Below are 12,791 nucleotides of genomic sequence, written 5' to 3' on the forward strand. Positions count from 1 at the left end.
GGTTGAATCTTACTCACAACCTCATATGGCTTCCCTCTCTCTCGGCTGCCTCTCTTCTCTCAACTCTTCTCTCCATTGCTACAACACACACACACCAAAACGGTTGGGAGATAAATACATATATATAGGTTAGTTTAGGTCACTCCAATTGAGCCTCGGGTTCACTAAGAGGGCTACCAATTAACCTAAACTAATGGGCCAATATTCAACTTTATATTAATCACTAAATGGTCCAACTAACCAAATAATCATCTAACCCAAACCCGAGCCATCCAAAAGTGGAGTTCGTCTCCGAGTCGAGCCGAGTCCATGGTATCGATAAATAATCCGACAACTGTTTTAAATCATCGCCCGGATTATTGGGTATCAAAAAACCCAACAACAGCAATAGTCTATCTCTCCATCTACTTTGTCTAACCTATTTTGTAGGGATTGCATTGTTCCTGTAAATATAAGATTCATATAGGTCTAAGTAAGATATGCTTCAACTATTTAATTAGTTCGTTCTATCTATTCTAAAAGCTTTATAAAAAATAATTACAGAAACGATAGGCATAGTGGTCAGTTGCTTATTTCAATAATCACAATGTTTCTGCTACACAACTAAAATTTGTTTTAGAAATGATGCATCAGTGGATTAGTATATATGCTGACAAGTGTTGATGGCTTAGAACCTATGTACATGAATTTCTTTTCAAGGTTCCAATTGTTGCACTTTATATTTATTTGTACAATTCAGTTTTGAAGTTACACAGTGCCCTGGAAATTAATTGTAATGATTATTCTCCTCAGAACCCTCACTCATACAAGTGGTTACACAATTGCAAACATTACTTACCATTTGCTTTTAGTTTGATCCTTTATAATTCTCTAATTCTCCTAAAAATTCCGATATTACCATTTATTGAATTCCATTCTACCTCTTCATCTGTTCATTTGATAATTTACAATTGTTTCATTGGACTTCTTCCAGCGGGCACTTGCTTCATACATAAAACGGTATGCTTGCTCAAATGCAAAGACAGAAGATTTATGGTCTGTTCTTCAGGAAGAATCTGGTGAGCCAGTGATCAGGCTAATGAACTCATGGACAAAGCAGAAAGGTTATCCTGTTGTCTCAGTGAGAGTCAAAGGCCAAAAATTGGAGTTTGAGCAGGTTATCTCCTGATCACAGATCCTATCATCATTCACTTTAGTGTCCTATCCAAGGGCAGTATCCTTTCAAGTACAATATGTATTGGATGGCTTTTAGAAGTTCTGACAGCTTTTCTATACACTTATGACAGACTCAATTTCTATTGAGTGCTTCTCGTGGTGATGGGCAATGGATAGTTCCTGTAACGTTGTGCTGCTCCTCTTATGATGCTCGTAAAAATTTCCTGCTGCAAACAGCATCTGGAAGTGTTGATTTGAAGGAGCTCTCATGTGCCTCAGTTTCAAACTTCAGTTCTTGGATAAAAGTTAATGTAGATCAGACTGGGTTCTATAGGGTTAAATATGATGAGGATTTATCGGCTAGACTTAGACTTGCAATAGAGAAAAAATGCCTGTCAACATGTGATAAATATGGTAAATCTGGTTTTTGACTGGATATTTCTTATTTATCTTGTTCAACAGTAGAATGAATTATTTAAGCTATATTTTCCTGCACAGGGGTATTGGATGATTATTACGCATTGTCCATGGCATGTCAGCAGTCATTGACCTCTTTGCTTACGTTGGCAAGTGCTTACAGGGGGGAACGTGATTACATTGTTCTGTCTAACTTGATCAGTGTAATGTTCTTTATTTTGTGTTCATTATGTTTCTTCCAAGCATGCTACCACTTCTTATCTCTTCCCTGGGCTCAATTTTTATTTACAGATAAGTTATAAAGTTTCAAGAATTGTGGCTGATGCTGCTCCTGAATTACTAGACAATGTCAAGCTGTTTTTTATCAACCTTTTCCGGTATCCTGCAGAGTAAGTTTTTAATAAACCTTCATTGATTATTAATGAATGTGTTAAAAATTTTGTTTGGATGGTACGTCAATGTATCTTCCACTGGATCTAGTTGCTTTTTATTTGTACGTGAATGAAGTATGTGGCATAAATTACTGCTGCACCTAAAAAAAATAAAAAAATAAAAAAAAGAAAACCTTGAGTGCTTGAAATAATATCTTCAATGTTAAAAGAGTATGACACAATCAAATATTTTTAAAATTTCTGTATAATAATAAAAAAATTCCACCTGGTACTGTCCACTGTCCAGTATCATATGAGTTGCCATGTACTGCCCTACACTAGCTGCTACCATCCTGCACCTATGTGATTGACCAGATGCAGTTTTTATTGCTCTTGTAGCAGAATTCTCCCCAAGTCTGGGGAACTTGGTTGCAGTTGTGAATTTACAACAGTAATATTATGAATTTAAATAGATTTTGAATAAATATTCTTAGATTCCTGTTGCCTATTGGGGTTTGATTGTCAAAAAGTTTTGATGGCATATATTAAGCAGGAAATGGATACCAATTTTTCATTTTTATGTCGGTCAAGAAATATAACTATTTTATTTAATCTTCTTTGTGCTATAAGCTGTCCTTATTTTTCAGATCGGTTTGGATTGTCATTTAGCCTGAAATTTAGTCATTTGTAGCTCAAGTAGAGAGATCCAAGAGAAGTTTTTTCTCCTTCAAAACATTGTAATGTATATATTGAGTGTCGACGATTGAAAAAAAAAAAANGCCAGGCTTGACTGTAGAGGCTGGCTGCCCACAAGGATCGATCTAGACTAGACTCGCATGCCTGAAAAAAGGCCGTGCCAAGTCAAGTTCGAACAAATTTGGGAGTTGGGTACATCCATTTTTCCCTCCCTGAATAGATTTTTTAAACAGAAATTCAAATTAAAGGATTATAACATTCATTTTCGTCGATTTAATTTGAACAGAGAGTCATGGCGAGAGTCATGGCGAGACAAGCTGTTTATCATTACAATGTCTGTCAAGTAAAGTACAATGATAGATGCAGTGTAGGCATAGACATCAAAGCAGATCAATAAATTCGAATCTTGTTCCTACGTGATCTTATCAATACGTGGCTTAATGCTAGTAGGTTTGCATCTCTACTTCTACTCTAGGAAATGAACGAATTGTGAAAATGGAACCATAGATTCCCTTCAAGAAAAAGGAATCTGACCATATCCGATCAATTCTTGGTTTGATCCGAATTCTTCTGTCCCCATGAACCTATTGGTTGTGGTAAGGTTTTGTCGACCTTAGGGTTTGTTCGATAATGATTATGAAAATTAATCTTTTGACTGTCAAAGAGAAAAGTGAGTCTTGCCTGTGAGTGAAAAAATTAAAAATAACGGCTAAAATAGTGAAATAACGGTTAAATTTTTGATTTTTTGGAATGCAAAATTGGTACCAAATGGGGGGCTTAACTTTCAATTATAAACTATTGCATAAATTATATTATTTCACAACTTATATTTTGTGTTTGTTTGGTAGGGATTTTTGATAATTAATTTTTTAACTGTTAGAGATAAAGTGAGTTTTACCTGTGAGAGAAGTATTAAAAAAAATGATGGCTGAAATAGTCAAATAACGGTAAAAAACTTGATTTTAATTGGCTTGTAAGTTCTACCAAACAAGCTCTTTATATGATAAACTTTCAGTTGTCCTGTAGACACATGAATTATATAAATTAAGCTATAATTGAGAGAGTAAAAATTATATATTTCTAGAACCAAATCAAGATTTAGATTTGTAACTCGAACCGAGAACTAGGAATGTAAGCGGCGATCCGTTTCGAAAATTTTTAATGTATTTTCGAATCAAATTGTTTAAAATAATTTGAAAAAATTCAAATTTAAAACTAACATATTTGGTTCGATTTTAACTTTGATTGAGTCATAATTCCTTCTTGTTCACTTTAATGTCATTAGATCATTAGTTAAAATACATCTTTCTACTTTATTGCCGATGAAATAGAACAGATTATATAGTTCAATTTAAATACCAACTAAACCAAAACAAAAACCACGACAAATTGTTTCCCTAACTTTTGTAGGCTAAATATGTACAAATTAAGCCTATTTATGTCTACCGCTATTTCAAAAATATTTTTTACTTTTATCAAAACTCATTTTCATTAAATAATTGTAAACAAATAAGTACCTGAGAGTTAAATATAAAGTCACAATACAAGTCTATTAACACAATATATAAAGCTATAAAACGACATGATGCTCCCAATAACATCTTCACTGTCATTAAAACTGCAAAATGGAATCAAATAGATTTGGAGAAATTAAACTGAGAGGCTTCATCGGCCTCGTTGTTATTGTCGCTTTACTTCTGGTCTCTAAACTGATGGTCTTATGGAGTTTTTGAATTTTCGACGTTTGTATTTGTATAGTTAAAATAATGAGACATAAACCATATTGCTTTGCTTATAGACCTATTCGGACCAGAACCGGATCCATTCTTGATCTAAAACCAAATATTGAATCGCTTACAAGTAAAAATGTTCACCAGTGGAATTTAGGTACCGCTATTTAAATCAACAGTTTTTATATATACATTCACTTTTAAAAATATAATTATGATCTTATATAAATATACCTAAATGGGCGGAGCCAGGAAATTTTTTCAGTGCGGGCAATTTAATCGACGCCAAACTTTGAGTTTTTGGGTATAAATTTGATGATGAAAAAAATATAAAACAATATCACAAAAATGCTAAAAATGACATAATTCATAAGTTACACTTATTCCTTCAGTGTTTTCATACTTTGATATCGTTGCACAATAACTTCATTATCAATCTTAAAAAAATGTATCTCATTCAAAAAATTAAATTTCTATAGTAGGATGTATTGTCTTAAAAAAAACTTAAATATCTCGTTTTTACATAAAAACTCTGCCAATTTGATGTATCCTATCAAAGTTGAGAAGATAAAACTTCGATCGATCATATTGCAAATGTCTATTACACTTATTTTAGCATACTAATTTAACAATAATGGCAAGTGACCTTCCACTTAAATACGTACAAATGAGTGATTGAGACTAACGACATAGTCTATTTTCAATAGTGAAAAAGAAGAGGAAGCTATCGATGAATACGTAACAAAGTTTACATTCAGAGACAAAAAATTAAATTAAGCTACTCAAATAAAGCTCTCCAAAAGATTCGCTGCCAATTTTTCTTCTTAATTTAAAGTTTCCGCCAATCACATAATCCAAAATTAATTTCTAAAATCGATAAAATCAAAAAAATCAAAAAAATAAATAAAATCTTTCTTCATTCCACAATTAATCACTCAATACCAAAAGCAACAAATCCAGACTTCAAAAATACCCTTTGGATCCACGAAATCATCGCAAAAATTAAATCATCCAAAAATCACAAATGCTTATTTATTTTGAGTTACCTAAAAAATTCGAAAAGTTTATAAATATTGTCCATCCCACAATTGCATTCCAAACACGAGGCTCTTAAAAAAAAAAAGGGTTGAAAAGGGCATGGGCTCACCTGCACTGGACATATATAAAATTAAATAAAAATATATTGTTGTAAATTCATTTACTCATGTTTATTTTCATAAATTTTAACATTTTTATACTTTTTTAGAGTTTGTGTTTAACTAAAATTTTAATAATGATGAAATATCATCTTTACCTAAAATCATGAAACCCTAATCATAAAATATCATGTTCAACGGAAATTTCAAAAAAAATAAAAAAATCAACACATTATTAAAGTTACAAACTTAAAATTATCAATGGAAACACAAACCGTCAAAATTAAGAGCTTATAAGCGAAAAAAATAAATAATATCTGATTCGAGTAGGAATTTGTTTAGTTGCGTGAGTTATATACTCTTAAGATAATTCTATAAATTCAAGAAAAGAGATTTACTAACCTTTGTAATTAAATATTAAAGTACCGACATGACAATATACAAAATAAAAAGTAAAAATCAAATTAAATATTGATAGTTAATATATGGATATAGTGATTTTCGAAATTGTATTAGTAATGTATTTATAGTGGGATAAATATATAAAATATGTATAGATATATAATATTTTAAATAAATGAATTTTATAAGAACAATATTAAAATTCGATGTGATTGAAAGTAGTAATTTTTTTAAAATTTTAATATTTTAATAGGAATACATATAGAGTATGATACACATAAGATCTAAATAACGGTACCCTTGAATTTATCGTGAAAAATAATGTTTACCATATTCACTCGCAGAAAATTTTGACTACTCAACAAATAATGCGACTTTGGTTCAATTGGAGAAAATTGCAGTGGAACGGACGAGAGAGGAGCAAATTACAAAGAAAAGGTTAAATCTAAACGGCCTGGGCATCTGCCCGAGTCATCACAGAACCAGAATAAATTTTCTAATCTCGAACTCTCGAAGAACGTAACGATGTCGTATATGCTGCCTCACCTCCACTCGGGATGGGCCGTGGATCAAGCCATCCTCGCCGAGGAGGAACGCCTCGTCATCATCCGATTCGGCCACGACTGGGACGAAACTTGCATGCAGGTGAATTTTTGCATTATTTTTCATTTTTTTTATCAAATTAATAGGCGAATCATTATTTTATTTTTTTCTTTTGCACAGTATTCCTGTTAATTAGAACCTCAATAACAATTTTTTTTTTCTTATTGGGTTTTAGCTTTTTATTTGGTATTAGTTGTTTTTGATCTGGTTGTTTTACCTCGTAATTAGGGTTTCATTATATTGGGTTGAAATCCTGGTTAAAGTGAGTTAGTAACATTATATCTAGATGAGTGGGTTTGATTATAGTTATGATTAAGTTTAATTCCGGAGTTCACTTTGATTTGGACTGAATGTTGAGAAAATGTTGCCAGTCTGGTTCACCGGTACTACCAAAAGTCTCATGCTTACCTCTTACTGATGGTCTGATTATCTTGGACCACGAAGACCCCAGTCGTGCTTAAAGCCCTTACAATAAATTACCAGTAGTCTCTTCATATGCTGTAAACTTCTTTTCCTTTCTTGATGCACCTCTCCCAACTACCTTTTAAGTCTTTCTTCTCCCAAAAATGTGCCATAACTTATGGTCTTTGATGCTCGGACTCTTTGAAATAGTAGGAGTGCTGACACGACATGGGTATGGAAATGGGATATGTGTCGGATTCTCCAAATTTCAAACGGACACTTTGTCATTTTTGCTTATCCATCTTTTTCCCTTTTTTTTTTCCCCGTATTCGCTCTCTATAAACCTTCTTTTTCTTTTTTCCCCCCAGTTTCTTCTTATTTTTCCTTCTTACTCTCTCTATAACGGTAGTTTAGGGTTTCGTTTGTATAAAACGAAAACGGGTTCTATAAAGAGCTACTTAATACTCTACTAGGTCCAAATTGCAATCAAATTCCTCGTTCTCTATTTTTTATAACTTTTAGTAATTCCCATTATTGAAAACCAAACCCCAAAATTATATTTAATTCCTCTTAACTCCCTATTCAATACTGATTTCCTTCTTTGTTAATAATTTATTTTGGTTTATTTAAAACGATATTTTGGATTAGTAAAAAATTGAAGTTTGAAAGGCGTACCACGTACCCGTGTCCAAAATTTGGACTCTTTTTAGTCATGTCCCCATATTATTTTAGAAAATAAAGGATCCGACATTTAGATACGTACCCGTATCGATACCTGTATCCGAGTCCGAGCATCATAGCTTAGGGTTAGAGCAATGGGAAGGCCGTAGTAGAGAGACAAGTAAAGATAATGAGTGCTCTGTCTGCTTGGCAAGCGGCAGGAGCTATGGGCAAGTCCGATTCCCTCTAATGTCAATTTCTTATGCATTCATGGTGCCCGGCCGGTGCTCCTTTCTCTATTCCCTATCCTCTGCTATGAGAAACGTAATTGTGTGGAACGTAAGGGGGCTGGTAGGACCAATAAAAGAAGGTTAATTTACTCAATCTTTAAAAACGGATGAAACCAAACCAGCACCCCCCCTCCCCCGGGGGATCAACTACCAGTTGGGACTGATCACTTCTAATACTCTATGACAAAGAAAAAAGAAGGTCGGAAGGGTCAGCGGATGGGGAGGGGGACATCTTTCGGCTAGGCATTAAGTTGAAGATGTAGTTCGGTGGCCCCTCCACAGGGGTACCTATCCAGAAATATTGTTGGACAATGAATGTGGTTTCGATCCTTTCGTTTCAATAAACGACAAGTTTATTGGAGTAAAGCATAGCCTTGCTTGCTGTATGAAGTGATTCCTTTTACCCCACTATTTTGTGTTTGATTTCTTTGGAGATTGAAGGTTTCATTGAATGTTTAAGAAAGCTCTGTAACTGCTTTTGTTCTATAGGTCCTTTTGCAAGTGTTATGTATTATGTTTCTTTCTTTTACCCAGTTCCATTGGTGCTTGTGATAAATTTTAGTTCTAGTAATAGTTTTTTATTTTTATTTTTTTTATATTTATTTATTTTTTATTTTTTTGAACTCGAGTAAAATCAAATAAGGTTTAAATGGAAGTATTCCAACTCATGACCCGAGGTTTTATATTTTCCTTCCGATAGATTTACATTAATATAGTAGCGACTGAAATTTGTGTTACAAATTAATAGGTTGAATAACATAATTTATCTGACACGGAGAGGATGGTGGTAAGGAGGAAGAAATTTCAGTTTCCCTGGAGATAGTATCTTATTTACAATTCTTCGTCTACGCATTTTAGTTGGCTGAATTCATTTTTGTTATTTGCTTGATTGCTCTTGATAACTTCTCATTATTCATAAGTTGATCTGCAGACTTCTAATTCTGTTTTGGTTGTTTACAATTCGATTTGTTTTGGGTTTCAGATGGACGAGGTGCTGGCTTCAGTTGCTGAAACATTAAAGAACTTTGCAGTTATTTACCTTGTGGATATCACAGAAGTGCCAGATTTTAACACAATGTACGAGTTATATGACCCGTCCACCATCATGTTCTTCTTCAGAAACAAGCACATTATGATTGATCTTGGCACTGGAAACAACAACAAGATCAACTGGGCACTGAAGGATAAACAGGAGTTCATCGACATCGTCGAGACGGTCTACCGTGGTGCAAGGAAGGGCCGTGGTCTAGTCATTGCTCCGAAAGATTACTCCACCAAATATCGTTATTGAGTACTCGTCCTACCCTTTATGCATTATAATATCTTACAATCTTCTTGTATGTTGATTTGGTGAAAACCTTCACAATTCCAGTTCCTATACGGAACTGGATTCTTAAGCTTCTATGCTAGTTAAAGGTCTGAAAGATTTACGCAGCAATTAATGTCTGGTTTGTGGTGTTATTGGATGGTCTTTTGTACTTTATCCATGTATTCAGATTTGAGGATTTATTATCAGGTGGCTTGAATCTTTAGAGAGGCGACTCTTGAACTCTACTTCGCGTTCTTTTTTGGTGTTTCATGTTAAAATTTTTAGATGATTTTCATGACATCGGATATATTTCTGTGAAATGATGTCTGAATTCTTCAATGCTATTCATCTGTATGTTAGTTTAGTTAGTGTTATATTGTCTAATGAAGTTGTACTATGGTGTATAGTAGTTGTACTAACTGGAAAAAAACATAGGTTAAAAGTCTTTGTCCTCAAATCTTTTAAAGAAGTGTGAGAAATGCCGTTAACCAATTTTATTTGTACCATTATCCCAACCTATAGGAAAATAGGCGAATAATGCCATTTAGCAGCAATGGTACGAAAACGTCGTTCCAAGTATCATAATGTGATAGGTTTAATTGAAGGCGAAATTATATAATTCATTTAATTGTGCCTCTCATTTAATATCACTTAAGTGCAAGTTAGATCGGTATTTTATTACATGTGACTTTTTGTAAGGTTGGAGATGAGAAGTTTGTTTAGATGGACTTTTAAGTTGTATAAATTATATCGGAGATTTTCACTTTTCTTTTCCAACATTCACAAAATATACAAATTCACCTTCAACATATGTAACAAAATATATCCCTACCTTCCAATTATGTAGCAGAACTTGTCATTCTATCCATTTTGTTAATCAACGGGCGAATTTGCTTTCCTCCTTAAATAAACAAAAATAAAATAAAGGAAAAAAGAAACGTCGTTCCAAGTATCATAATGTGATAGGTTTAATTGAAGGCGAAATTATATAATTCATTTAATTGTGCCTCTTATTTAATATCACTTAAGTGCAAGTTAGATCGGTATTTTATTACATGTGACTTTTTGTGAGGTTGGAGATGAGAAGTTTGTTTAGATGGACTTTTAAGTTGTAAAAATTATATGGGAGATTTTCACTTTTCTTTCCCAACATCCACAAAATGTACAAATTCACCTTCAACATTTACCTTCCAATTATGTAGCAAAACTTGTCATTCTATCCATTTTGTTAATCAACGGGCGAATTTGCTTTCCTCCTTAAATAAACAAAAATAAAATAAAGGAAAAAACGAGAAAAAATTGCAAAATAGTCCCATAGCTTTTTAAAAAGTACAAATAAACAACACTTAAAATAATTAAATGCATATTAAAAAATAGAAAAATAAACATTTCATATTTCCTAGTCAAGCTCACCCATCCACTAGGAAACTCCAACTCCTTCCAATTTTACACCATTCGCTGTCACACACTCCCTCCACATATATAAGCATTCCAACAATGGTACCACCAACACGACAACCTCCACCACCTTGAAAAAAAAAAAAAAAAAAAAAAAAAAAAAAAAAAAAAAACCCATTTTTATGTCGGTCAAGAAATATAACTATTTTATTTAATCTTCTTTGTGCTATAAGCTGTCCTTATTTTTCAGATCGGTTTGGATTGTCATTTAGCCTGAAATTTAGTCATTTGTAGCTCAAGTAGAGAGATCCAAGAGAAGTTTTTTCTCCTTCAAAACATTGTAATGTATATATTGAGTGTCGACGATTGAAAAAAAAAAAATGATTATTGATTTTCCTCCTCATGAGATTGCAGAATATTAGTCATGCGATTAATTATACCGATGGGTCATTTCTGTTTGTGTGGAGGAACAGAACTGGTGCATACTTAGAATCAACTATAACCTACTAAATGCATTCCTTTTTCTGTATTCTAATAGGTTATGATGCTTTTGGCTGTTGTTACACTTCTTTATCAGGACACTTGGTTGGGATCCTAAACAAGGGGAAGGTCACCTTGACGCCATGTTAAGAGGAGAATTTTTGACCAAAATGGAGGAAAAGATGTTTTGTTATATAAGTAAAATAGTTGGGGATGAATTATTGTGCACACAAATATTGTGGATAGATTCGTCAGGTTTCGCCAAGATTGGTGATAAAAAGTGCAAATTTCTTAAACTATAAAGTGATAAAAATGATTAGTGAATAAATGGATAATAATGGTGAGCCGTTCGAAGAGTGTGATTAAAATTGATGTTTGATATTGACAATTAGATTATAAAAAAAAAAAAAATTATATATATATATTTTTCAAACATACATGAAATCCACAAAAAAATCCAAAATTAAAATTCACACTTTGTTAAAAAATTAAAAAAAACTAAAAAAATTGATAAATAGAAATTCAAATTTAGGTGGATTGGAGCCCACCTTTACTTACCCACTGTTTGTACTCCATTTTAATGAGAATTTGAGGAAAAGTGATTTTTTGGAGATTGTGTAGTTAAAAAATTAAAAAAGTTCGAGCCTCAGCCTCTTGCTCAAAACCCAAATCAAGAATGGCTTCAAAATTGGTTTCCAAGAATTTTCATCTCTACTTTGGGAACTTCTGATTCCATTGTCATAAAAGGATTAACATGTTGTTCAGTATGCTTTCTTATTTACAACTAATTGTTATTTTATCCAATGGTGTAATTATTGTTAACATGGAAACAACTGTTTATTTCTTGACATTCTTCGGCTCGTGCAACAGTATGATCCTAGTGCTTTTTCATTCTACACCTTCTTCCATTTTCTGAGTTTTGTTTATATAACTCTCTACATCCCTTTATTTTGTCCAACAAGGCTGCGCGTATAGAAAGAATTGTTCATAGAACGGACTCACATGACCCAAGCTCAAATATATATTTCTAATTGGGTCAACTCTTAATCAATTGAGTTACATCTACTAATCCCAGCTTAATCTACCAAAAAATTAAGACTGCGCTCTCGAGTGGAGTGATAGTTATAGAAGTAAATTATGATCTAATAATAATATCCTCCGATTATCGTTACACAAGTCAACCCCCATTTGACGTCCAATATGTTGAAACTAGCAAAATGACTGTTTTGCCCTTCAACATGTATTACCCTTTAAGTTCCATTTTCATACGGCAAATTCGTTGTGATCAAATCACGATATAAAGTCCAACGATCTTACCGTCGAACTACTCAGTTCAGGTTCAATTTGCCTAGGAAAATATTTTTGAGTGAGATCGTCTCATCTTAATGATTAATGAATTCCACTATTGCAAGTATATGATCTCTAATTGTTTCGATCCGATTCTCAAAGCACTGAAATCAATCTTCTATTTAGGACTTCACTCATTGATACCTCAAAGAACTTGAACTAGCAATTAAAGGTATTAAGTTCGAACAAATTTGGGAGTTGGGTACATCCATTTTTCCCTCCCTGAATAGATTTTTTAAACAGAAATTCAAATTAAAGGATTATAACATTCATTTTCGTCGATTTAATTTGAACAGAGAGTCATGGCGAGACAAGCTGTTTATCATTACAATGTCTGTCAAGTAAAGTACAATGATAGATGCAGTGTAGGCATAGACATCAAAGCAGATCAATAA

General features: G+C 33.0%; 2 protein-coding genes and 1 long non-coding RNA gene across 3 annotated transcripts in view; all 3 read left to right on the forward strand.

Moving 5' to 3' along the window:
* The window catches only part of LOC111398246 (aminopeptidase M1-like), a 39,795-nt gene extending 27,004 nt beyond the window's left edge, over positions 1-12,791 (forward strand). Inside the window, exons 10-16 of the mRNA XM_023025173.1 lie at positions 974-1,156; positions 1,287-1,569; positions 1,654-1,775; positions 1,864-1,961; positions 11,147-11,329; positions 12,125-12,179; positions 12,693-12,791. Coding sequence (XP_022880941.1) covers positions 974-1,156; positions 1,287-1,569; positions 1,654-1,775; positions 1,864-1,961; positions 11,147-11,329; positions 12,125-12,179; positions 12,693-12,791 — 1,023 coding nt within the window. The remainder of the gene's footprint in view (positions 1-973; positions 1,157-1,286; positions 1,570-1,653; positions 1,776-1,863; positions 1,962-11,146; positions 11,330-12,124; positions 12,180-12,692) is intronic.
* Positions 2,723-3,059, forward strand: LOC111398737. The gene is made up of 2 exons (XR_002703389.1): positions 2,723-2,831; positions 2,926-3,059. It is a non-coding gene; the product is annotated as an uncharacterized LOC111398737 (long non-coding RNA).
* LOC111398736 (thioredoxin-like protein YLS8) lies at positions 6,288-9,416 on the forward strand. Its single transcript, XM_023025801.1, has 2 exons — positions 6,288-6,552; positions 8,845-9,416. Exons 1-2 carry the CDS (start codon positions 6,433-6,435, stop codon positions 9,151-9,153), a joined length of 429 nt encoding a protein of 142 aa, XP_022881569.1. The 5' UTR covers positions 6,288-6,432; the 3' UTR covers positions 9,154-9,416.

This window comes from Olea europaea, chromosome 8 (genome assembly GCF_002742605.1).
Source record: "Olea europaea var. sylvestris chromosome 8, O_europaea_v1, whole genome shotgun sequence".
NCBI lineage: Eukaryota > Viridiplantae > Streptophyta > Magnoliopsida > Lamiales > Oleaceae > Olea > Olea europaea.

What these genes read in the sequence shown, in the direction of transcription:
- LOC111398736 (XM_023025801.1), top strand. Translation starts at nt 6,433, where the DNA reads ATGTCGTATATGCTGCCTCACCTCCACTCGGGATGGGCCGTGGATCAA. An exon ending in GGGACGAAACTTGCATGCAG is followed by an intron (nt 6,553 to 8,844) that starts GTGAATTTTTGC and finishes TTTGGGTTTCAG; the next exon opens with ATGGACGAGGTGCTGGCTTC.